The 27494-nt window shown below is 45.0% G+C and overlaps 1 protein-coding gene across 1 annotated transcript in view; it reads right to left on the bottom strand.

Annotated features, from left to right (window-relative positions):
• Positions 1-23876: 23876 nt before the first annotated feature.
• Positions 23877-27494, bottom strand: part of LOC114783722 (xaa-Pro dipeptidase-like) — a 35864-nt gene continuing 32246 nt past the window's right edge. Inside the window, exons 10-15 of the mRNA XM_028969238.1 lie at positions 26064-26132; positions 25618-25695; positions 25124-25272; positions 24871-25055; positions 24591-24782; positions 23877-24272 (exon numbers count right to left, since the gene is read on the bottom strand). Coding sequence (XP_028825071.1) covers positions 24147-24272; positions 24591-24782; positions 24871-25055; positions 25124-25272; positions 25618-25695; positions 26064-26132 — 799 coding nt within the window. The 3' untranslated portion in view covers positions 23877-24146. The remainder of the gene's footprint in view (positions 24273-24590; positions 24783-24870; positions 25056-25123; positions 25273-25617; positions 25696-26063; positions 26133-27494) is intronic.

The raw sequence follows: 27494 nt of genomic DNA, 5'->3' as shown, positions 1-27494 counted from the left end.
GCAGTACCCTGTATCTGCCTGCAGGGGGCAGTAGACTCCACGCCACCATAATTCCTGAAGGAGCCCTGTTAACACCATGGAAAGTGTATAATGCACCAATGCATGAGCTGCAAAATGCGTTTTGTTTAGTAAATAGATGTTTGAGATTTTATTTAGACATAAAAATGTATATGTAGATATGGAGCACAACACATCACGTCATCAAACACCTGGGATGATCTGAGCCGCATTATATAACCTTTTTCATGTTGTAGGTTTAGTGCTGGTTTGAATAAAAACTGCTCTCCTGACAGATCTGGCACTTCGAATATTCCTCCATGGTGCGACTCCCATGGTGTGGTGACTTCCATGGTCTTGGTTCTTACCAAGTCTGTTGAGCCTTTCTCTCAAAAACCAGAAATATGTTCTGCATATCGTTATCACCATAGTGAAGCTGGTCCTCCAGGTCTGACCTGAGATCAGCTCCTTCCGCATCAGAGGCTACAGGTGAGTCTTAATTGTTCTATGAAGGCCAACCAGCTCATCCAAGACACTCCAGGGGCTGAACTTGGGGTCACCGTCTGCGCTGTGATCTAGAGGCGCAGGCGGTTCTTATCTTGCAGCCCCACTCAGAGCACCGGGCGGCAGTCAAGCTAGTAATAGTGAATAGTTGGTTTAATTGTGAGAGCAGGTTCGCCCTCTTCTGCGGTAAGACGCTGAGTTCATTAGTATTCGTTACGCCTGTAAAAGAGGAGGCAGCGACAACAAAAGTTCATTCTTCTTTCGCTTAAGCAGGCAGTGCAATCTGTGCAAAAATACATTTTTGTGCGCAGATGGACAGAATTCATTTGCAGACAGACACGGTGGCACAAAGAGCCCTGACAGCGGCCAGCCGCATTCTGCCTCGCCGCTCGCCGCAGGACCCATGCATCAGCCGAGAAAGCCTGTCAGCGAACACCTGCTCGACATCCCGCACGTCCCGGTGGGCGGCGGCGGGGTCACAGGTCGCCCTGCCCATTTAACACTTCAGACTGGGTTCGGGGTTTTAACGTCAAGCGTCACATCCAGCATGGCTGCCAAACTGAAATCATTCACTGTAGTACTCACACAGGCAGTCGCCTGGGACCCCGAGTCGAAAGGAGCCCCCAAGAACAGCTGCTGAAGTCAACATCATGGGGAAAGCTGCACTCAAAAAAAAAAAAATCACAAATGTGCACAAATACTACAAATAAATGTATTTCTCCTTTCATGCATGATGAATGTTTTTATGAAATTAATATTTCTCACACACACCAATAAAGTGGCTTTTGGTGGCCTGTCTCCACCCTCGTTTTATTCTAGTCAAGTTTCAGTCTGAGCATTTTGGTTTTATTTTAGTCTGAATTATCCATGACTGTTTTAGTCTAGTTTTAGTCAGTGAAAGTGGTATTTTACGAGAATTTAAAATCGTAATTGTTCCAGATGTTTTTTTTTTTTTTTTACTTATTTCAAGTAGAAAAAAATCTGCCAATGGAACAAGTGAAAATTCTTTTGACAAGATTTAAAACCAAGTTTCTATATCTCCATGAGACGTTGTTCTGTAGCTGATTGTGTCTTATTTCAAGTGTGATGAGATATTTTGACTAAAAACAAATATTCTTTGTGAGATTTGGAGTTTTTGCAGTCTAATAATTTAACAAGAGGAAATAACGTCTCGTCTTGTTTTCGTCAATGAAAACGGAGAGGCATTTTATTTTTATTTATTACATGACATACTTCGCTATATGGTGGCCTAGCGGTTAAGGAATCGGCCACGTAATCAGAAGGTTGCCGGTTCGAATCCCATTCCGCCGAGGTGCCACTGAGTAAAACACCGTCCCTACATGCTGCTCCCCGGGCGCCTGTCATTTACATTTACAGCATTTACCAGACGCCCTTATCCAGAGCGACTTACAATCCGTATTTACAGGGACAGTCCCCCCCCGGAGACACTCAGGGTTAAGTGTCTTGCTCAGGGACACGATGGTAGTAAGTGGGGTTTGAACCTGGGTCTTCTGGTTCATAGGCAAGTGTGTTACCCGCTAGGCTACTACCACTACTACCACCTGTAATGGCTGCCCACTGCTCACCAAGGGTGACGGTTAAATACAGAGGACACATTTCACCGTGTTACCATGTGCTGTGCTGCAGTTCTTTCACTTTCAATCATCACATGATGACCATTTTCATTGCGTAGACAAAGACAATCGTTTTTTTTAGAAATCATGTGACTCAACCACAATAAACACAAATTCCTATAGCGCCTGCAGCTGGGCCTGGAGCGGTTTGATGAATCCAGGCACCATCAGAACAACACCACTTCTCTCCAGATCCTGCAGGAGGGTCTCCCGTGGGACTAGACCAGGTCAAATGTTCAGATGATCATATGAGATCAGATGAGATTCCATTTCAAAGCAAGCTGATGCATCACTGTTCCTGGAGCAGCCGAGCGCGTTAAGTGGCCTTTGTGCAACACAGCACATTAGCATGAGGAATGTTGCATTACTGAATTATTCCTACCCGGATATAGGTGCGCTTCTTTCTCAAGGGCTTTTCCCCGCGTTTGCATCCGATGCACAGAAATGCAAACAAGATGCAAAGCGTGCATGCTGCGTGATTTCATAAATTAATCAAACTCGGGGATTCTGTTTGTGCCGTGACAGGAAATGCAGCGCAGGGACCCACGGGCCAGAAGTTTCCAGCCCCATTGAAAAGCTGCATTTCGTTCGGCGACGTTCTCCTGTCTTTGATCTTCAGGGAAATTCCACCACCACGATGGAGAAGGAAATGGAGTCTGGTTTACAGGAAAGTGCTAAAATGTGTGTTTATACCTGCAGGGAATTCAAAGGCTAGCAGCAAACGTGCAGAACCGCAATATTTCAAGATTAACCAAAAATAAGTCTAAATGAAATACACACTTGCAGTTGAACCTCTTGTCATTCTTGCACATTTTATAATGTTGTCGTATAATTCACGGGAGAGGATTTGTTCCTGCACACTTCAGGGTGAATTCTATTAATAACCCGTGTTAGTATTCATGCAGCGGAGATCTGAAAGGCATTAGACTACATTGTGTTCCCTCTTTGTTTCTTCTCCCACTGCTTACCATCGGAATCATCGGAGACACGTCCCTGCACAAAGGCTCCTATTTCATCATCACCGATACTAATGGTGTGAGCTCGCTCCGAGGGGACGAGGTGCCATTACATATCGCCCGGTTTCCCGCAGCACCCTGGCCTTTTGTCAGCGGGTGCCATTGAATTCAAGTATTCATGACTTTTTGTTGAAAGTGCCATTCATTTTGGCAGATTTATGTTTTATTAAAACAGAATGCATTGCGAAGTACATTGTGTCTGATATTTTATTAACAGTAAGAATTCCTGTGGCCATTATTTTCTCTTCCTTTATGCTGAACAGCAATTAAACCGTTCGGAATGTCACCAGAGAATAAAATGGACATCTCATTAACACCCAAGGGAACAGTTTTAAAGGGGTTAAAAGAAATATTAAATAGTACGACTAAATAAAATGACTGTTGCATCAATGCTCACACTTTAACAGGAGGTAAGAATATGGGACATAAAAAAGCTCCACAACCCCCCGTTCCTCACCACTGCATCTCTGGGCATCTACTCCTTCACCATAACCCAAGAAATGGCAGCACAGCAAATATTTAAGAGCAGTCTTTATTAATGGCATGATGCTTTTCTTGTTTTTTTTTTTTATTTGGTATTATTTATGGTATTAAAAAATATGGTATTATTTCCAGGTGAACAGATTTTTGCAGCTATTTCTTTTTTTTTGAGCAATTCGAATTTTACTTCTTGACGGCCCTGGTCTCTGATGTTAAAAAAAACAGTTACGCTGTTGAATGTTTGGCCAAGACCTTTAAATGCCTTTCCAACAATTATGTAACACAAATCCGTGGCCTTTGGAACAGCCACTTGAAGGGTGTGCATGCAAATGTGCTTCACTCTCTCCTGTTCACGGCCGGCGGTTTGACCTTTGCATTAATTGAGGCCGCGTGAAAGCAAAATTAATGCAAGAACGCAAAAATAATTACACACTTGAACATGAATGCCTGGGTGGCTGATCAGAGATAATTTAATAAGAGCGATTAGACTGTGCCAACATTATTTATTTAGACATTAATCTAATTGGCCGGGTTAACTACATGTAAAGTCACTCACCTTAAAAAGGAATCCCAACCGACCATAAATCCCCATGATCTTACTTGTATTTGATTTATTTTCTATTCAACCTGTACTACATGGAACTCGGAAGGTTTCCGGTTTGAATCCCGTACCACCAAAGTGCCACTGAGGTCCCCTTGATGAAGATACCATCCCCACACACTGCTCCCCTGGATGCCCAATGCTCACCAAGGGTGATGGTTAAATACAGAGGACACGTTTCACCATGTCACCGTGTGCTGTGCTGCAGCGTTTCATAATGACCATAACTTCACTTTCATTTTGCCTGAGTTGGACTGGTACCCTCATCTGTGTGTGGCCCTGCGTGTGGGTTGCTGCACCCGGACCCTCTGCACTGCACCCCAGCCATGTCCGGGGGGGGGCGATTGGGTTCATTTTGTCTGCAGTTGGTTGTTACTCTTCATTTAATAAAAGAACACCTTTAAACCGTGGAAAACGCCTGGTCTTCCTTCTGAAATAGATCTGTCTGTGGCACTGCAGCCGGCCTGCAAGCTAATAAAATTTTACAGTTACCATGTTTTTCCCCCAGAGATATCACGCCAGGTCGCCATATAGCAGGAATGTGTGGACGTGGCGCTGTAAACGGTCTGTTGAATGAGTTACAGTGGAGGTGAGCAGGTGCAGTGAAGCTCCCTGGCCTTCAGCTTCTATCGCTGCCATGGACTGGCCCTTATGTACAACTTGCATGACAGAACATGGTGGAATGTTGTATTTTTTTAAGATTATAGCGCTGTTTAGGATATTTAGGATATTGAGTCATATTTAGCTGCACCAACACTGATGCAATATTCTATCCAACCCTCTTTCCTCAAAAATCTCCTCCATTTCAGATACTGCAGGTCATTTGCAGGGCGTTCCGGGTCAGTTCAAAAGTTTGGAAAAGCTTTTTTCGGGGTGGGGGTGGGGGTGGGGGTGGGGGGGGGTAATTACTCCAATGCAGGCTGTCACATTTAGGTACCTGGTGCACCGAGATTAAGGAGGCGTCCCATCTGTCACTAACCCGAGGCTCTTTTAAGATATGCATGCCTGTCAGGCCGATGAACATAAGCATGTTGGGCACGTGAGGGTCCGCAGCTTTCATCTCTGCTCCGGGTCCCTCCTTTTTCCAGATTTACGTGACCTAATCCAGCAGTTCAGCCCAGGGCTTCACGTCATCTTCAGTCTCCAGATGAAATGAAAGAATGCTTCATCACACCACTGATCAGAAATGAGATTTTTCAAGCATCGATACCTTTGGATCTTTTCTATGTAATCTGTAAAGGAACATGACATTATTTTGCTCAAGCCGCATAAAGTTTCATCAGCCACATCCGTTGAAGGCATCTATTCTTATTCCTGTACATGTTGCTATTTCCACATGGAGCAACATTCTCTACCTTTTTTAAAAAATATAACGCAATATTCAGTTTATAGCTTTTATTTCATACCTGCCTTTACATATTTTACCTTATGTTTTTTTTGTCTGAATCTGTTTTAAGGGTGATGCTATAGTGCAGGTAATATGTGGAATGTGTGCTACACAACAGATGAATTTCCATGTTCTCGACATAGATCAGGTCGTTCGTTTAGGCTTCTTTAGTTCGTTCATAAATTCTCTAGTTGGCGGAGGAACAATGGAGAACAAGACCTCACTGTCATGCAGTAATCTGTGGATCATTTTACAGCGAAACGCCACCACACGCTCTTTCATTACCCTTAATTACTGCAGCCTGCCATTACTCTGTCTATTAGATGGATCTTGTGGGTTTATGGAACGCTTATCTCTGCTGGAGAGGTTCCTGCATGCAGCGCCATAATTACGCTCGCCCGACTTCTCCACGTCTTCATGTGACCGGCAAGAGCGGCTTTACGTCGGGACGCTGTGAAGATTCCGTCACGATGGACGGAGTGCGGGAAACCTTTCTTGGCCTTGAAGAACATCTGGGCGAGCTGCTGTCCCACTGAGGGCCAAATTAAATCACCGTTACGACCCTCGTCCATTAGTTTTAATCACAGCAATTTCATTGATCAGTCGCCGCCACATTTAGTGTTCAACTGTCTGTGCAAATGTGATTTAGCAAATGGCCGAGGAGCGAGCGGAAAGTGCTGAAACCGCTTCGTGGGGATCCCTCACAGACTTAAGTGGTCACATGGTGAGGCCTGTCAGCAGCGCTCCGGTGAGATTTTGCATATCCAGTTCAGAACGCAGGAGTATAAAGGACACAAATGTGCATTCGCCAGAGCTGTCTTTCACTTAAACTAACAAATGAACTGGAATCGAGATATTTGGAATAGAGGCAGGTGACACATTAAAATAACCCCCGAAAGCAGCAGGTTGCGTGATAAAATTGAGTAAAAGGTTCTACAGCATGCTGAGCTGACCCTGCTCACCTCCATTTTAGATCAAGATGGCTGGAGGAACAGATGCGAGTGACTTTGAAGGAGGGTTAATTGAAGGAGCTGCAGTCAGAAACACTGTTCTGCTGGCAAATAAGACCAGTAAGTAAAGCCACATCTGCATTTAGATGTTGTAGAAAGACACTAGTAAATGGGGCGGAAATTGCAGTGCCTGTGATGCTCATGGTTTTTTTTTAGCGTGAAATGAAAAGCCAATTCAGGACGTGATCAGACTCTGTCATCGGGAATAGATGTTTTTTTGTCACCTGTCTCTAGCAGTAGCTGATATTTAGAGTAGTTCGGTGGCATTTAGCAGGTGAGTGATTTGGCCTTTACTAGTTTAATTGGCATTTCTTGTATGTATTTTTGAGAAATAAAAATGATCTGGCATTGAAATTAGTCACACACAACTTTTGCAGACAACAAGGGAATGACATAAAAGGCCTTGTACATGTGACGATCACATGACTTGTTTGCATCTTCACAATCAGGCACCTCCATCTAGTGGTGCTTCCTTAAATGACAATAAATGCCAATAAGCACTTGGTACATCTTTAAATGTAGGGGGTTTTATTTCTGGAAATGCTTTATCAATAAATATCAGGCCGAGCCATTAGTGATTTTGTGAGCCAAACAGACATTTGACATTTGGTCAGAATGTTTGTCTTGTCTCGTGTGTCTTGTTTGAAGTATCCTGTACTTAACCAGTCCTTTAGACAATGTCTCTTTGAGCATCTTAAAATTGCACTGAAATTCCTATATTTATATATAGACTCTCACTGAAGGCATCAAAACTATGAATGAGCACATGTGGAGTTACGTACTTAACAAAAAGAGGTGAAATAAGTGAAAACGTTTTATATTCTAGTTTCTTTGCTCTGGTTACCAGAGGTGTGGACTCGAGTTACATGACTTGGACTCGAATCAGACTCGAGTCATTAATTTGATGACTTTAGACTCGACTTGACAAAATGTAAAGAGACTTGCAACTCGACTTGGACTTTAACATCATTGACTCGTGACTTCACTTGGACTTGAGCCTTTTGACTTGACAAGACTTGCTGTTTCCCAGAAAACCCAAATATTAAAACGTATGTTATTACCAAACGCTCTGTATCTTTCAATGTCTGTGTATATGTGCGTCTGTGCGCGTATTTGCTGTCGGCAAGACATCCAATCAAATTAGATCCACGTTGTTTTGAGCCAACAGCATCCATCCAATCAAATTACAGGACAACCAATGCAGTGGAACTCTCAAATAACACGCCAGTTAGACAAAATTATGCCAAAGATAGTTTCGTTCGGATATAAAAACTACGAGGTGGTCAACAAAAAACGAATAGCAGTATGCAAAACATGCGGGTCGAAGATTACAGACGGAGATGCAACAACTTCCAACTTCGTTCGACATTTGAAGTTGCACAAAGAACGGTAAGTTCTGAGTGAATGCTAACGCTTATTTGCTAACTTTTCTTTGCTGTGTAGTTAAATCAGTGCGGATGTATACCTAGCCGAATTGCACTGTAGGGGGCGAGAACGAGTATTCGAACTGTGAAATTACCACATCAAACGTGACGTGGTAACATGGATGCAGCTATTTAACTGAATAAACAGTTGTAAACACAAGTACATCTTATTTTCCACTTCCCGCGGTTAAGTCTGTTATGTTCATGTATTTGTTACAGGACAGGACAAACTGCTGTGGAAGTAATTGAAATGCAATATGTCATGGAAATACAATGTTAGCACTTTTTGTTCAAATAATTACAGTTGCACTTGTTTTTTCAGATGCGTTTATTCTGTAAAGCAGTGGTTAAAAATGAAGAATATTAAAAAATATGAGTTAAATGTTAAAAATGAAGTTAATAGTGCAATGTCAGCACTATTTATTTCTGCAGTTTCAATTGCACTTGTTTTAATAAAACAATAGATTTTACACGATCGGTGAAAATATATTATTATTCTGCGTTTGAAAAGACTTGAAAGGACTCAAAACTCAAACTGCAGGACTTAGGACTTGACTTGAGACTTATCAGTCTTGACTTTGGACTTGACTCGACACTTGCCTGTCTTGACTTGGCACTTGACTTGGGACTTGAAAAGCAATGACTTTGTCCCACTTCTGCTGGTTACTGCTTTGCACACTCTTGGCATTCTCTCGATGAGGTCGTCACCTGAAATGCTTCTCCTACATTGTTCCCAGAGGTGTTTAGCACTTGTTGGTCCAGCTCACCCCAAACCATCTGGATTGGGTTCAGGTCCGGTGACTGTGGAGGTCAGGTCTCCACTTTTTGTTAAGTACATAACTCCACGTGTGTTCATTCATAGTTTTGATGCCTTCCGTGAGAATCTACCAACGTAAATGGTCATGAAAATAAAGAAAACACGTTGAATGAGAAGGTGTCCAAACTTTTGGCCTTATTGTATATATGATATTTGTTATTTAATCAGTCCTTTCATGTTGTTTTGGTGAGACGTGTCACTTTACTTTATTGCACGGCTGAGGAAAATGTTTGATGGCTTTTATACGACTCCCAGCAGGTCTGTAATTTGTTGTATGCAGAACATTAAATATGCATCATCGTCTGCTCTTACAACGTTAATCAGATGTTCTCACTGGACCGGATCTGGGAGGAAGGTCACAGTGGAATTCATTTAGTGAGGCTGTCCTGTTTATCAAACGGGATTGGACAAGGATTGTTTCTTTCAAATAAATGGGGCATAAAAAGAGTTGTATTTTTGCATCAAGATGAATAGTGAAGCCAAATGTACAGTCGTGGCCAAAAGTTTTGAGAATGACTCCAATACTTGGCACAAATGACACAAAGTTTGCTGCTGGCGTTTTTATTATGACAGGTTGCATTTACTCCAGAATGTTGTGAAGAGTGATCAGACGAATTGCAGAAGCCACTTCTCTCTGAAGGACAGACAGATATTCTGTAAAAAGTACAGGGATTGGACTGCTGAGGACTGGGGGAAAGTCATTTTCTCTGATGAAGACCCTTTCAGATTGTTTGGGGCGTCTGGAAAGACAATTGTCCGCAGAAGAAAAGGTGATGCTACCATCAGTCCAGTTGTGCCAACAGTAAAGCATCCTGAGCCCATTCATGTGTGGGGCTGCTTCTCATCCAAGGGAGTGAACTCACTCACAATTTTGCATAAGAATTCAGCCATGAATAAAGAATGGTACCAAAACCTCCTCCGACAGCAACTTCTCCCAACCAGAAGAACAATGCCTTTGGAACATTGTGCCATAAGACCAAAGTGGCTCAGAGAACAAAACATTGAAATTTTGGGTCCATTAATCCAATTGAGAATTTGTGGTCAATCCTCAAGGCGGATGGACAAGCTAAAATCCACAAATTCTGTCACTACAAGCACTGAATATGAAGGAATGGGTCACCATCAGTCAGACTTTGGCCCAGAAGTTGTTTGACAGCAGGCCAGGGCGAATTGCAGAGGTCTTGAAATAAAAGGGCCAACACTGCAAATATTCGTATAAACTTGATTAATTGTCAATAAAAACCTTTGAAACGTATAAAATGCTCATAATTATACTACAATACACCACAGAAACAACTGACATAAAGATCTAAAAACATTGAAGCAGCAAACTTTGTGAAAACCAGTTTTTGTTTCATTCTCAAAACTTTTGGCCTCGACTGTACTGTAGTTCAACTAAAACAGCAAAAAGTCATTCCAGTGAAAATGAAAATGAAAATGGCAGACGGGTGACAGACATAGAGTATCTCTGGGCTAAAATTGAGCTCTTAGCTGGGTTGTACTGATTTGGCCACTGACTGGTTCATTGATGAGGAGAGATGCAGTCTTCTACGTGTTAAACTGATGAATATTTCATGGAGAGCTTACTGCCATTTACAGTGTACAGTAAAAATACAACAACGGTCCATCACAGCTCACTGTCAGTGTTCAGTTTCCTCTGCGTTCAGGGAAGGACCTTGTAGTGGAACGTGCTGTCATCTGTCAGACAACGATCTGTGCATTTCAATAAATGTCAAATTTACACCATGCAGTCTTAACTTACAACTGTCAGGGCTATCAAAATGTCAGTAAGACAGACGTAATCTCTTTCAAACAGATCAATCATCATTTCTGCATGTGGAAGACCTGCAGACTGCAGGGCCTCTGTTGTCCTGGTGCACCTGTCAGGTAGAAGAAGGAGGGTTAAAGTGCTGGAACCTCAGGCCCAAATGAATATAACCCATAAGCTATAGACTGTTCCATTAAACATACAGCTGGTGCTCCTTAAGGTGCAGTGAAAGATGAAAATTGTGGCATCTATGCATCTTGCAGACATGTTCATGAATGGTGGCAGCCTAATGAGCCAAAATGAGCCCATCCGGTCTTTAGAGATTGTGAGACGGTGAAGCAAAACGACCGGTTCCAGCCACTGCAGGACCATAGACTGGCGAGGGGAACTCGTATTAATGTTAAATAATCTCTCTGTTCCCTTAATTATCTTTAGATAATGCAATTAGGGACATTTGAGTGGTTTTGAAAAATATTGCTGCAGGTATGATACTGTAGCCTGGTCACCTGTGCTGAGTGCTCTGCCTTTTTTATCCTATTTTAAAAATGTCACACACATTTCTAAAATTGATCTGTCATCGTAATAACATTTCAGCCTAGTCCAAGTGCGTCTTGGTGTCAAATCCGCTGTTGAAAACGTCACTTTTACTTTACTGGAAATAGTTGGAGCATCACACTAATAAAAAATCCTGACGCTCCACCTTTACCTTGCTAGTAGTTTTTTTTTTTTAGCAATAACAGCACTGACATATATTAAATGGCATAGGTCTTCATATCTGCCATATTCACCAGAAGCTGATCGAGACAAACACCGCGGTGCACTTGCTCCGGCACATTTTCCCGAGGCATTATTGGATATTCCGGCGGGACTCGAAGTGAAAACAAACGGGTCCTGGATGTTAAAAATCCAATCCAGCGGGTTCAGTGGCGCCGCAAAGTCACTCTGAAGTGACTCTGCAGAGCAGGTCATGCAGGAAAATATGCTTATAGTTGTGTTCGGGGTGCATGCAGCGCCGATGAATTAAAATCAGGAAACGTGGCCCTCTTAATGCATCACGTTAATTAACATTATGCTGATTTCTGCTTCGTTACACAAACACACCCGAATCACACTGGTAAAGTTGCCTCGGGACAGTAGGAACAAGCAAACTTGTTTGGACACAAATCCAGCAGGAAACAGTCACTCTGCTTCTGTAATTGCACTTTACTAGAATGGATTCATTAACCGTCTCTATATTACTTACGATTATGAAAAAAATATTTCTAGTTTTTTACTGTAACTACTTGGTTTCAAGATTGTGATCACTGATGAGTTGTCTCTGCAATCAGGCATTTCTTGCTAAAAGGAATCTTTGCCTTTCATGAAACAAAACGATGGCCTGCACAACTGAATATGGCCTGAATATCAGTCATCTGGGTCGGATGATTAGTGTAAACACGAAATTACTAGATGAATAAAACACATGGACCGAATTGGTGAAGAGTTCTCGTTCTGCTCGATCGGAAGCTGCCCAGAGCCGCGGGCCAGCCCGGCTCAACGGGGTCGGCCTGCTTTAGGCCTGTCACCCCCTGGGACGTCATTAAATTTCCATTTTCAGCACCTGAGCCTCGGTGAGAATTCCAGCCTCGTCCCCATCTGACGCCCTGTGATTTCGTGTCATGTCCTCGTTTTCGCAGCGCTCTGGCCCTCTGTGCCCTTTAGCCGCTTTTGTTCGGACTTTTTCCGGCCCGCTGCAGCGCCTGTCCCTGTCCCACTTCGGTGTTCCCTGTCACAGCTCAATGGAAGGACACTGACGGTCCCTGCAGCGATGATGGATGGTGACGCCGCAGCGGGGCGTCGCCTCCTGGACGAGCTGGTCTGGCCGTCGGCTTGCCTGGTGCAGCGTGGTGCGCCGCTATTCGTCAGCGTTCGATTTTCTGCCACATTTCCACGTTGGGAGCTCAGGTAGAGCGCGGATAAAATACCTGAAGTCATCCCTGGTCTACTGTAATCATTATTACCAACCACGGGCCGCCAGTTTCTTCTATAAGCCTCGAATCATGAGTTAACTCGTGTCTTCTTGTCCACCGCAGCCCCCCCCCAGCAGCTCTTCCAGGCCCGGTGGACGACACCCGTTTCATCAGATGCATGAAAATGTGGGTAAATTCAGGCAATTGTTCATCATTCTTCCCTCTTTGCTTGAACACTCTCTCATGTCTCAGGCTTCATCATTATTTCTTCCAGCCAGTCCTGGCATGACTCAAGCTAAAACATATAAATATATATTTTAAAATTATATTAACGTCACTCGTATAATGCATAAGTATATATATGGGGGTGGTAGTAGCCTAGCGGGTAACACACTCGCCTATGAACCGGAAGACCCAGGTTCAAATCCCACTTACTACCATCGTGTCCCTGAGCAAGACACTTAACCCTGACTGTCTCCGGGGGGGACTGTCCCTGTAACTACTGATTGTAAGGCGCTCTGGATAAGGGCGTCTGGTAAATGCTGTAAATGTAAAATGTACATGTATCATGTATTCTGCCTTCATTCTTCCCTTCACTGTCCATTTTTTCCAATAATATTCCTTGTTCTTCGTTGACCTCTCACTCATTACTCAGGGTCACGTGACACTGGGTAAAGGGCGGGGCCCCAGCCAACTCACACACTCACGCACATGGTCAGTCCCCAATCCACCTAGTGTACCTGGCTAGTGTACCGAAGAAACTGGAAACTCCGCAAACTCCGTCCACACAAGGTCCAAGTCGGGATGTGAATGCACAGCCTTGGAGGTGTGAGGTCACGTTGCTACCTGCTGTGCCACAGTGCCATCATTTTAAAATGTTGCCGTTAATTTCTCAACAAAAAGGCAAAATGCTCCATTCTGTTCACGTAATCGTTAAAAAAACAGTTCCACTTGGATTGTGATGATGCAGTATATGTAGCTGGAGAGCCTGAAGAAGTTAATGTAATAATATCTTTTTGCTTGTCAGCTTTAAATGTGCGTAAGTTAGAACCTAAGATACGTTTGTTTTATGCCACTTCAATCATGCTGTCCTGTAATAATTTCATAAATGCACGTTTTGAAATGTATGCATAATTTTGTGCTGGGCTCTGGACAGTCGGGGCTCGGTGACTATCTTAACGAATGAAAAAATACGAGCAGTGAGCACTACAGCTGCATAAGCACTTTCTTTCTGCAGAGAACGCCCGCTGACTTCACAAACAATTCTGCTTATCGCGTCGCCTCTGTCACTTCGAAAATAACGTGACGGATCGGATCAAAACGAATTACAATTAATGCAGCGACGGGCTGAGCAGATGGTCTGAATTTTTTATGGCCAATTAGATGTCTGCTGTTTGGTAAGGAATGCAAGATGTTGGATGTCAGGTGTTCTGAGGGCCTTTATAAACTTTTCCAAAACTCATGTGCTGCGTGCAAAGCAGATTCCCTCATAACTCACACCAGTTGTCCAAAACCAGGAGACGGGCATGGTCCTACCTTCGTTTTATCTCCAGCCTGACTGCTCAGGTTATAACGTGTAAAAAAACAGGTTTCTTTTCTGAGATCTGAGAGAATAAAGTTCTCAACTGGTCAATGAATGGTTAAAAGGAACAATGTAAAACTCGGATTGTTGATTGATTCTGTACTGACCCCATTAAACAAGAATTTAACATTATTTAGGCCTTAATTGTAGTATTTTCTGGGAAATATTGATCTTAGGAGGTGTTTATTAGGATGATAACATGTATTAATGATGATATGACTTTATTAAGGCTAGCAGGGTGGCTGATGGTGACTGATATTTTTATGTCAGTGTGGTGACAGTCCCCGCTCTGAAGAAGCTTCTGTAAACACGGTTCAGGATGGGTGACAGGGAGTTATAAATAGACCTCCGCGGGGTGCAGGTGGCAATTCCTCCGCAGGAAGCGCTCACAATGAGACACGCGTACTTGTGGTGTTCCTGCGGAGCGTTCGCTCATTGATTAAATATGAATGTATTCTGCTATTATTTATAGTATATATGTCATTGCCTCATCGCTGTCTTCATTATGGGGCCAATTCCCATAATGCATTTCCTCAGCCGTACTCGCGGTGTTCCTGCTAAAATGCTTATTTCCACTGGTTAATTAAATATTCATGTGCTCTCGTCTCTCGTCCCTTATTATTTAGCCCCATTAACCTTTCCCCGGATCTTGGCAGACCACACACTGTCACGGTGTGGCCTTTCAAAGCTGCGTCCGCGTCACAGGGCCAGCTTAGTATCATGAAAACATTTAATTGGCTGTTAAGTGTGATTTAACAGAAATGCAGAACAGGATTAGAGTTTTCTCAACATTAAAAAAGAGAGATAAATGCAGCATCCGCATCAGCCTGGGTTATTACACCTCTCGCAGATCGGCCTCGTGTGCAGACGAGTTGGAACGTGGCGAGGACCTGTTCCTCGCCACGGCAGAATGAAACGTCTCCACATTGAAGAACTTCCAGACAAGTTCACCTGGATGACTGAGATAGCAGTAGATAGCAGCTCGCCGTCCGCCTCACTGGCCACCGCTTTGGCTGGAGGAATCATCTCCCGCTCATGGCGGCCTTTTCTGATTTCAGACGATTCTTTTATGCGGGTGCCGTGTTCCAGCCTTTGTGCACAATGCCCTTCATCTACAGAGTTCAAGAAACCTCAGTTCCTGCGGCCCTCTAGTCTTCAGCAACTTCCTGTTTCTTTCTGGTTTTTTTGGGGGCCGTGGCCTCGGACCTTGTGTAGGCAGAGTCTCCCTGCGTCGATGTGGGTTTCCTCTGGGTTCTCTGGTTTCCTCCCACCATCGAAAGGCATGTATACTAGGTGGACTCGAATTTATCTGTACAACGCGTATCAAGGCTGGGGAATATTGCAGAAAACATGGCCACAGTGCATTTTCCCATATTGACAATGTAGATTTTAGTTTCGAGCGTCTGGTCTGAAACTCAATATTTTATTAAAATATATAGCAACAAGTTAAGCAGGAAGAGGCAGTGAAATCTAAAGAAGAAACCTGATATTCCCTGAACCATTGCCTCGGTTCAGAAAGAACAAAAATCCAACCGTGGAGAAGAGCCTCTGAAGGTTTCCACGTGCTGCATTTACTGGTGATCCTGCACCTCAGATCTGTTCCCTCGCCTCACTTTCTCCCACGGCGGCATGCGGCAGAAGACCTCCTCCACTCCCTGCACGTCATCCTCACTCCCACATCCTGGCAGCTCCAGCAAGATGCAGCGTGGTGCAGCTGAGCTGAAGATCGCCACTGGAAGAGTTGGAAATGTTGAGGTGTGGCTCCTCTTTAACTCGGCCAGGGGGCGTAAAGACGTGAAACCTTCTAACCCAAGGTGCTGGAAGTCAGAAATAGTTTATCGGTAGATCACATCCTCCCCCTCGCTCCTGCCCTGAGATGAAGATGAAGATGAAGAGTCCTCAGGGCTCGTGTGAAGATCATTAAAACGATTTTAAACAGAGCCTCAACTCAATATCTCAACACGATCCTTATTCTTTTTCAAGGTCGCCCACATGTGAAACTATTAAACACTTTCTGGAGACCTTTGTCTGTGGTGAAGCACAGATGCTTCATGAACTTCCTCCTGGAAAAAAAAGACATGATTATAGAATATTTAAATAATTACTAATTCTCCAGGCATGGATTACAGTAGCCTGCCTGACTTTTGCTGCAATTTTTCTTCAGTAATGTGTTTTATATATATATGTGTGTGTGTGTGTGTGTGTGTGTTTGTGTGTCTGGACCTTGTGGATCCGCTGATCAGCTGGTCAGAGCCTCAAAGCCACCAGCCGACATCCATCGTCAAACGAGGTTCAGTTTCCAGGCAATTGCGGCTTCTCCAGCACCTCCAGCACTTTTGTCTGGACAACTTTGACAGAGAGTGAAATGATTTTTATCTCGTAGGAAACTTCTTTTCCTTTGGGGTGTCAGCGCCACATTCATGGGGTGTGATGAATCCTCCTCAACCCAGTGTTTGAAGGAGGACAGCCTTGTTGTGTCACTCCAAAATTCAGCCCCTGAAGAATGTGGCCCTCGGGCTGGGACACACCCGCCATCTATCGCAGTCTTGCAGGCGTGGCCGACCAGTAAACAGAGAAATGCCCACAGCGGCGTTCCCTCCAAATGCTTCTGTGCTGGATGGCCGCGTTTGATGAGGAGCGCCGGAGCTTCTGCCAGGCCTGGGGGCCAGAGGTGGACCACTGTCCAACTCTGTAGAGATGCTCCAGGGAGGAGGGCGGGAGCCGAGGCATCTTCAGAAAGGAGCTCGGCAGGACGGGACTGACTTCAACGTCCGATCAACGACATCTTATTAAAAGTAACAGTCGCGGAGAAAAGCGCTGAATATAATCTCCTGCTGCTAAAAACTGGAGAAAATTGGTTTATCTGACATTCGTGTAGCAATAACTTTGACATTTATTGTGAGAAGTTAATAAAAGCTGTAAGGTGTTGAGCATCCGGGGGGTGCCAGTGTCGGGCCAGACATGGAAACTCGATTGCTGGAGTCGTGCCGGTTGATGAAGAGGCCACTTGATTCTGCATTTTACAGAAACGTGAACGTGACCACGCCCACTAAAAACACCGAAATGCAGGTTATCAGGCACTTTAATTCCAGAGAACGTGACCACGCCCACTACCAACACCAACATGCAGGTTATCAGGCACTTTAATTCCAGTCAACGTGACCACGCCCACTACCGACATGCAGGTTATAAGACGCTTTAATTCCAGGAAATGTGACCACGCCCACTACCAACACCAACATGCAGGTTATCAGGCCCTTTAATTCCAGAGAACGTGACCACGCCCACTACCAACACCAACATGCAGGTTATCAGGCGCTTTAATTCCAGTCAACGTGACCACGCCCACTACCAACACCAACATGCAGGTTATTAGGCGCTTTAATTCCAGTCAACGTGACCACGCCCACTACCAACACCAACATGCAGGTTATCAGGCGCTTTAATTCCAGTCAACATGACCACGCCCACTACCAACACCAACATGCAGGTTATCAGGCGCTTTAATTCCAACAAACGTGACCACGCCCACTACCAACACCAACATGCAGGTTATCAGGCACTTTAATTCCAGAGAACGTGACCACGCCCACTACCAACACCAACATGCAGGTTATCAGGCCCTTTAATTCCAGGGAACGTGACCACGCCCACTACCAACACCAACATGCAAGTTATCAGGTGCTTTAATTCCAGTCAATGTGACCACGCCCACTACCAACACCAACATGCAGGTTATCAGGCACTTTAATTCCAGAGAACGTGACCACGCCCACTACCAACATGCAGGTTATCAGGCCCTTTAATTCCAGGGAACGTGACCACGCCCACTACCACCAACATGCAAGTTATCAGGTGCTTTAATTCCAGTCAACGTGACCACGCCCACTACCAACACCAACATGCAGGTTATCAGGCACTTTAATTCCAGTCAACGTGACCACGCCCACTACCGACATGCAGGTTATAAGACGCTTTAATTCCAGGGAATGTGACCACGCCCACTACCGACACCAACATGCAGGTTATCAGGCGCTTTAATTCCAGTTAACGTGACCACGCCCACTACCAACACCAACATGCAGGTTATCAGGCGCTTTAATTCCAGTCAACGTGACCACGCCCACTACCAACACCAACATGCAGGTTATCAGGCCCTTTAATTCCAGGGAACGTGACCACGCCCACTACCAACACCAACATGCAAGTTATCAGGCGCTTTAATTCCAGTCAACGTGACCACGCCCACTACCAACACCAACATGCAGGTTATCAGGCGCTTTAATTCCAGTCAACGTGACCACGCCCACTACCAACACCAACATGCAGGTTATCAGGCGCTTTAATTCCAGTGAATGTGACCACGCCCACTACCAACACCAACATGCAGGTTATCAGGCGCTTTAATTCTAGTCAACGTGACCACGCCCACTACTGACACCAACATGCAGGTTATCAGGCGCTTTTATTCCAGCGAATGTGACCACGCCCACTATGCCCACTGGTTAAACTGAGTGACATTAGTGAACATGCTGCATTTTATGTAGCACAATGGAAAAAGTTGAACTGATCCTAGAAGCCCCTGTATCACAGTTTAGAGTTGGTCGATTTCAGACTGGACTTTTAAGAACCCTGTAAACACCTTTGCCCTACAGACAACTCATTAAAAAGGATTTCATGTTCGTGCAGCATTCTCCCGGGGGGAGAATGCTGCTGAGATTATACACACTCTAACTGACACAGCAACTGAGTGTGAAATGTTCCCGCCGCCAGTAACGGCCACACGATCTCATTCTATCTTCTGTGGTCGCTTACTTCGCCCTTGAGTTGCCTCTTTTGTCCTTAGGTAAATAGCTTCACTTGATAAATGATGATTAATGTCTTATTATTGCTTTTGTTATACTTTTGTTCTGTGGACGAACTACGAAAATGCAAGATGGGACGTGATGTGCGATTTAAAATGGTAAAACTGCGTTATATTGTAGTGTTTCCACCACTATTCGCTCCATATCCTTAATATGAACCATGGCGCACGCTGCAGGAGCAGCCTGTAATGGAGGATCGTGCTGCTTATTAAGAGAAGCTGCCATGAAGGCTCCTTTGATCTCTCCAGCCGGCGCCTTTCTGCCTGCCTTTCAGGTGGATCGTCCTTTAGCATATTTTGCAAGCACATCCCTCTCTGCATGTCATTTTGAGGTTACATTAGCATTTACAAAAGCCATAATTACTTACACGATGTTTTTGAAATGATTATAGCAACTAATACAATGTTTCCAGGTGAATGGATAGTTATATTAGTAGTCAGGGACTAATTCATATAAAATGGTGTGCAATAGATTGTTGATTATGCAATAAAACCATTTTTTGACATCCAAAACGATTACATAAATATTCAGGCTTTAAAAAATATTAATTGATTTATCCATAAGTGTTCAATAATGACAGTTACCCAGTTATTCTGATGTGTGTGTGTGTGTGTGTTGAAATGGTGACTATGATTGGATAATTGCAGAATGAAAATTGATGCCCTGTTAATGACAACACCTTATTTTTTCACATTATCATGAACATTTAAACATTTATTGAACCGATTAGCTGCTTTATGCCCCCAAAGGTCAAAAGTCAAGGTTACTGCTAGCTGGCTGCTCTTTGATTGGAAATTGGTCCGTGTAATCCTGGATCCAGGAGTCTGATGCTCTCCGTGCCTGCCGGGCCGCCCTTGGTATTAGGCTCAGGTCCTCATTACTCGGCGGGAAGCCGCTTCATTATGGCCACCCTTCACTCAGCCGCAAACTTTTTCCATTTCTTCCTCGGCCCTCGCGCTTATTACCAGAGATTACCGGGCCGGACGCAAGATGAGCTGACGTGTCGAAAGCGGAGGATCTCCACTCGCGTGTCGCGGGGAATGAGGGATAGAAATGACATTGTTAAAAGAAAAGAAATAAAGACTCGTCTGTTTGATCTCAGCATATTCACACCGTGAGATTGATAGTTCAGGATTTTCCATTAAAATGTTTTTTTTTTTTCCTAATCGTTGCATTTTTTGACTGATGATGAGAACAGAAACATTTTATTTTGTGTTGCAGTAGATTTTTCTGGCTGTACAACAGCACGTCCATATGCTGCCCAGAGAACATTTTTAATTGAGTCCTAGTCTACCTACCAGATGCACCATCGCTGCTTCATCTCTGCCAAGCGGTGATTAACTGGCATAACTGAGCGCTGCTGAGAAGACGTGGATAATTAAAACCTTTCACAACGGTGCAGAATTTGGTCTTGTTATGTCTGTGGGCTGCATTTTCCTGGAATTTTATGGATAATTAGATAGACGCCTTTATAGTCACCATACAAGTACAGCTGAGTACAGACAACATTTAAACTGTCTGTGGTCTGTGATCTGCTGCTGAGAAGGTTCAATGTTCATCGGCATGGTTGAGTGTGCGTCCCAGGTTGTTAATAATATGTGGCAGGATTCGTACAGAAATATCCAGTGAAACCAAGCAAATGAGAGGAGGAACTAGCTACCCACTAGTGTTGTTTTCATCAAATATCTTCCTCAACAAACCTTTATGACAAAATGAAAAAAAGATGAGATGAGCGTAAATGCTGGTCATGTGACGATAACTATAATGAAATATATCATGTAATATTGTTGATGAATATGAGACAAAATGTGTTTTACAAAATAAAAACTACAAAAAACCCCGAAAACATCATTTCTTCTCATTCAATCGCATTACTATTATTATTATGCAGTATTTCTGCTTCCTGTGTCTCCCATCTGGTTGCACAGATGACGTCACTTCCGCAACTTTATTAGTTCGATTTCAGGATGCTTGTGGTGGGTTATCAGATATCTGGGAGAATCTTTGGCCGCTTTCTTTACAATTAAGTATGGGTGTCAAAAAACACAAATCAGAGCATCTTCTGTGTGTGGAATGGGGCAGGGGTGGCCTCTCGGGTAAGGAAACGGACCCATAATTAGGTTCGAACCGCCAATGTGCCACTGAGGTCCCCTTGATGAAGGTCCCGTCCCCACGCACTACTCCCCGGGCGCCTGTCATGGTGCCCACTGCTCACCAAGGTTGACGGTTTAAATTTCACCGTGTCGCCGAGTGCTGTGCTGCAGTGTTTCACAACGACATTCACTTCACTTTCATGTAGAGTATTCTTGAGTCTAAAAGGTAACTTTGTTTTAATTATGAAATGGGTTTGATTAAAAGAAAATGTTTTTTGTCTGTTCTACCAGGTACTTGTACTATGTTGACTGGGTTAAATAGAATTGCATTATTAAAAAAAAGACTAAAATATAATTATCAATGACGAATTGAAGATTTGTCAAGGATAATCATGACTAAAGTAAGACTAAAAAGCTCAGACTTTTAGTCGACTGAACCTTGACTAGACTAAAATGAGGATGGACGTGGCTAAAACTAATAAAGACCAAAATGACAGCTGGACACAAAGACTCGACTAAAACTAAAATTACAACAGGCCACCAGCTATAGCAGCTACAGCGCCCACCCAGCTCTTTTTGTTGGGGTGTAATTATTTCTCTCACCCAGAAGATGATCTCCCCCTCCATTCTCTACACTGACTTCATGCCCTCACTGTGATTGGATGTTGCAGCTTGATGTAGGTTTTTCTGTGTGATGAACCTGCTTCACACCCATCAGCAGAAGGTCATGTTTCATCCTCAAAGAGCTCTGATTGGTCCGGAATGTCTGCACAGCTCTCAGGCGGCCATTTATTTCAACGCTCAGCAAAAGGAACAAGTAAAACAGAACGTTGGATTTGAAGAAAGAACCCAGTTAAGACGTATTTAAGATCTGAGTTCTGCGGCAGATGAGACCCATCCTCTGATAAGAGATGACACTATTACTATCCATAATTCAACAGAAATATCGTCTCGACAGAAACTGGGATCCTCGGGTTCCTGGTGGTCTGAAGTCTTGGACTCTCCAGTCAGGGTTCAGCAGCCGTGCTTCAGATGTCTGTGTTCCATCAGGTGCATCTCAGATCACATTTGATGCAACGTCTGTACTTTATATAGCCTGGAAACGCTGGATCGATGCGGGCGCGTGGTGGTGTTGTGTGTATCTGAGAAGCGGAGACGGGGTAATCCAGGCAGGTTCCCGGCCGGCCCCTCAGCGCGGTGGAGGTGATTAAAAGTGGCGTGGTGAGCAGCTTGCTCAAGGTGCTTCTCAGCACCGTGTTCGTGCCCTGAAGACACCCTCTGGCCAGCGATGTGGGATGATAAGACACCACCAGCTGAACCTTCCCCGATGCATCATGCTATAATATATAAAAACTGCATGGCACATGGATCATTTTCACTTTGAAACTTTGTAAGATAGAACTTGGAGTTTTTACAGAGATTGTGTTTGGATTGGAATGTTCTGAGGACAGGTCACTGGACCTGTGTATAAAATACTTCCAGAACATTCTTCGTCCTCGTTCCCCTCTGAATAATAACTTGCAGGAGAAATGAATAAAACTTCACAGATACACCGCATCTCTGTACTCATATCTGAGGGTGAAGCCACAGATTAGGGGGCTGGATGAAGCGAGAGAATCACATTCTGATCTTTCAGCCAAGAGGAGGGTCAGGAATCACAGCGTTTCTTCTAGTCAGTGATGCACAAACCCCTGTCTTGGTTGTTTTTGGGTGCATTTACTCCCTTGGTGATGTTTTGGTGGATTTGGTGCAGTAGTGCAAAGAAGCAGACACGTAGATGGGAGCCTGACAAGCCTATGAGTGTTCACAGAATCTCATAATCGATGCATCGCGATGCAGACGTGAATATCGTCGATTATAAGAATAATGACGAGGCTTTGTGATTTTCGCAACCCTGCGTGTCTCCTGGGGGACAGTCCTCTTTACTACTGAGTCTAATGCGTCCTGGATAAGGGCGTCTGGTAAATGATCCAGCCGCTCCGAGGTAACCTGACCTGGTCATGTGATGCTGTAACCACGAGCAGAATAAGATACAGATGCTCCGTAGTGGCGTTATTTCAGATGGTCCTCTCTGCCAGGTCACCTCGGTGTGCCAGTAAACAGGATACAGATGAGATTCCACTTTCTCCATCTGATTTCTTTTATGTAACCAGAACCCTTAATGCATTTACATTTACCAGACGCCCGTATCCAGAGCGACTTACAACGTGCTTCCATGTCACCTTGGATGAAGTGGTCAGTTCTGGTTCACTAGGACCCCAACTATGAATACAACCTTTTTATTCACTCTGTTCTAGTTTCTATACAGAAGTCAGACAAGAAGAAGGTTACAAGTTCATCTAAATCTTCTCTAAAGAGGAATGTGTTGAGCTGCCGTGTGAAGGTGCTCAGTGACTGAGCTGTTCTGACCTCGAGGGGAAGTTCATTCCACCACCGAGGGGCCAAGACGGAGAAGAGTCTAGATGAGCGTCTTCCTTTTACCTTCAGAGATGGAGGGACCAGGCGAGCAGTACTGGAGGCTCGGAGTATACCAGGTGCAGTGTGAGGTGTAATAAGGGCTGTGAGGTATGATGGTGCTACTCCATGTTTGGCTTTGTAGGCCAGCATCAGTATTTTGAACCTGATGCGTGCAGCTACTGGGAGCCGGTGGAGGGAACGTAGTAGAGGGGCGGTGTGGAGAACTTGGGAAGGTTGAAGATCAGTTGTGCTGCTGCGTGGTTCTGTGTGTGTTAATAATTCCAGGCACACATTTAATAATCACTATTTATTTATTTATAAATTTCCACAGTATAAATCGTCAGCGTAGAAAGAAGTCATGCATAAAGTAAAATGGTTTTAAGGTGCTACAGATTCAGAATCCGTGGTCAGTACATGATGTAAAATATTTCTTAATACTATTCTCTGATGATGAATCAATACTGTTAGAGTATAAAGTTTAGGACGTTAATTGGACTCATTTCCCTTTGGGATGAGACACTTCTGTATTCGGAGAAATGAAGATCAGCTCCAGACTGGCACTTCAGGCGCTGAAGGACTTGCCCTCCGCTTCAGCCATGAAGGCTTCAATCTCCTCCACGGTGCGAGGAACGCAGGTGAGCAGCTCGACTCCAGTGGCAGTCACCGCCACGTCGTCCTCAATGCGAACCTGTTGCATGAGCCAGACAGAGCAGATGACGTTGGTTACGTTCATCTTCAAACATCTGGAGGTGCTGCACAAGTCAACCGGGTCCTTCATGATCGAATTAATCCACGTAATGCAACACGAGCAGGACGGGTTAAACGCTCTAAATTAAGTAATAACTGGCCTCAGACGTTTCCACATTTGTCCATGATAATTCAATTACAGGTAATAAACCCTTTACTGCATATTGTACTTAAGCACATCTTATACTGTATATGCACTAGTATAACAAAAGAACCATTAGGATGTCACTAAAACTTCAAACAAGTAAATGTCTCAGACCCCTCCGAAGCCGCGGAAGCGTGCCAGCACGTCGCGGTTAATAAAGCAGCTCTGTGCCGGGTCGGCCAGGGCCTGGTCCAGCAGGTGGTTGATGAAGTAGATGCCCGGCTCCACGGTCAGGACCATGCGCTCCTGCACCAGGCGGCCCATCCGCAGGCTCCTCAGGCCGGGCTCGTTGACGCGCTCCACCCCCTGTACCGATCAGAAAATAAAATACTTATTCGCATCACGTCCTTCAAAAAAAAAAAAAAAAAGCAGACGGCAGTACACCGGCACCCACCTCAGGGTAGCCGCCCACGTCATGGACGTCGATGCCCAGCAGGTGCCCAAGGCCGTGGGGCATGAAGACGGAACCCAGATGCACCTCCAGCATGTCGTCCACGTCGCCATGCAAGATGCCGGCCTTCACCAGCTCCTCCAGGTGGACACGGTCTGCCAGGCGATGCATGTCGGTCCACTTCGCGCCTGCGGGAGGCGCCGGTTAAAGAGGCAAGAGGGGGGGAGCCGCGACGCGTGGCAAGACTCTGCAGTACCTGGCTTGACGGCAGCCATTACAGCCCGAGAGGACCGGAGCACCGCCTCGTAGATGGTCTTCTGGTCGGCGGTGAACTTGCCGTTGGCGGGGAAGGAGCAGGTGATGTCGGAGGAGTAGCAGTAGTACTCTCCGCCCATGTCGAACAGGCTGCAGGAGAAGAGGAAGGGCGTGAGGAGGGAGCCGCCACGGGACCCCGCGGTGCCACCGTCACTTCAAGTTCAAAGTACGGCCACCCTGCCGTGCCTCGGCGCGTTTTTAAAATCTCATTCGCTTTGCTGTCGTCGCTCTTTAAATTCAATACCCATCATGCTTCACTGCTCCCTTCAGAACACCAGGGGGCGGCGTAACACTGGCAGAATGCGCGGCAAACAGCGGGGACAAGTTCAAAGCCCCCAGAACGCTCCTTTCATGCTGTTATAATGAGGCTGAATAGATTGTGTGGGTTAAGCTGACAAATTCCGGCCCCCCAAGCAAAGCAAACTGCCCACTTACCACATGTCCCCGTCATTAATGGTCTTGTCATTAGGGGCTCCGGCGTGGCCATAATGGAGCACTGAGGAGTTGTGTCCGCTGTAAAACAGAAATGATAAAAAACAAAAATCACACAACGCTCACCGAGGATGAGGAGGAGAAGACGAGATGTTGACCTCCACCTTCTTACTGGAAATCCAAAGTAATGCATGTAGTAAGAAGGCTGGGCTTCCTGTCTCACTGTCTATTTATAACCGTCTTAATGACCTGCCCTTTCCGCCGGGCACAGTGCTGAGGACCCATCATCATCGTCAGGGCAGGGGACAGATGGAGGATGTGACCAAGTTTACAATGAAGTGGTGCACTTGAACCAGCCAATAATCAGCATCAAACACACACTGCAGCAACACATCCGAAACAGAATAAAACGACGGCATGATTCTGCAGAGAGAGAGAGAGAGACCAACCTTCCACAGATGCAGGTGTAGGATGTGTGCCGCATGCCCCCGCGAGAGTAGCAGTAGTGCTGGAACAGGCTGCAACAAAGAGGCAGAGAATCAGCGTCACCTCAGACCTCGGGGACCCGAATTTAAACCTGTTGGAGGGACTCGGCACAGTCTCATCCAGACAAGACATTTGCTTCTGCTGGTGCAGCAGGCTCTTATACCCTGAAAATAGCATTACACCTGCAAAAAGCTGAAATAAATGTGAAAGTGAAATGATTGTCATTGTGATACACAGCAGCCTAGCACACAGTGTCACGGTGAAATGTGTCCTCTGCTTTTAACCATCACCCTTGGTGAGCAGTGGGCACCATGACAGGCGCCCGGGGAGCAGTGTGTGGGGACGGTGCTTTGCTCTGTGGCACCTCAGTGGCACCTTGGCAGATCGGGATTCGAACCAGCAACCTTCTGATTACGGGGCCGCTTCCTTAACCGCCAGGCCACCGCTGTTCCATAGTTAAAGCTTACAGCACCAGGCAGTCTCCCATCCAAGTGCTAACCAGACCCAACCCTGCTTAGCTTCCGAGATCAGACGGTCTTTGGCTGGTAATGCCGTAAGCATATAATAATAATAATATTATAACCACTGCATAAACACCCTTGCATTAGGAAAGTAATTTATTTCGACTTATTGAAACAGAAACATAATGCACTGATCAATATCTCTTCGAGGAATCAAAGTGCCTAATTAGGGCCTGTTCATCATCATCATGATTCGTGATAAGAAACCAAATTGTGACCAGACTTTACTAAAGAGATGGTTATGAAATTTTATTAATGTATACACAGGGCACAGAAAGGTCGTCAATAACACGTCTCATCAGATCTGTTCCAATTCAGGTTCGTATGAAGCACGTATGAATCACCATGGAGAAACGGTCCTGCTTTTGCCACGACTGAAGAGCGCGGCGTAGTCGATTAGCGAGTCCGCGAGGCGTCCGCACCGACTTATTTACACTCCGCAGCCACCGAGATGAAGGTTTAATTAAAGCGGCACAGAACAGGAAATGGATTCTCCGGAGTGGCCGTTTACCACAAAGCCAGATGAGGCAAGGCCAGTAGGTGTTACAACAGATACCATCCAACTTCCAAGGTTCAATCACAATTTGTCAGAAGTCAAACTTTTCTTTGGACAACAATATTATACAAAAAACTACATTTTCCTACAGGCTGGTCCAACTTTTCTATAATGTTCTTAAAATAAGTCAAAATGAGGCTCAGTAGTGTGTGTGGCCTCCACGTGCCTGTATGACCTCCCTACAACGCCTGGGCGTGCTCGCGATGAGGTGGCGGCCCGGACCTGGACCTCCCAGACCTGGACAGTCTGTGGTGCAACGTGGTGTTGGTGGATGGAGGGAGACATGATGTCCCAGACGAGTGCAGTTGGATTCAGGT

Source organism: Denticeps clupeoides, unplaced genomic scaffold (genome assembly GCF_900700375.1).
Source record: "Denticeps clupeoides unplaced genomic scaffold, fDenClu1.1, whole genome shotgun sequence".
NCBI lineage: Eukaryota > Metazoa > Chordata > Actinopteri > Clupeiformes > Denticipitidae > Denticeps > Denticeps clupeoides.
Note: the sequence above shows the minus strand (reverse complement) of the source record. Positions and strands in the feature narration are given on the sequence as shown.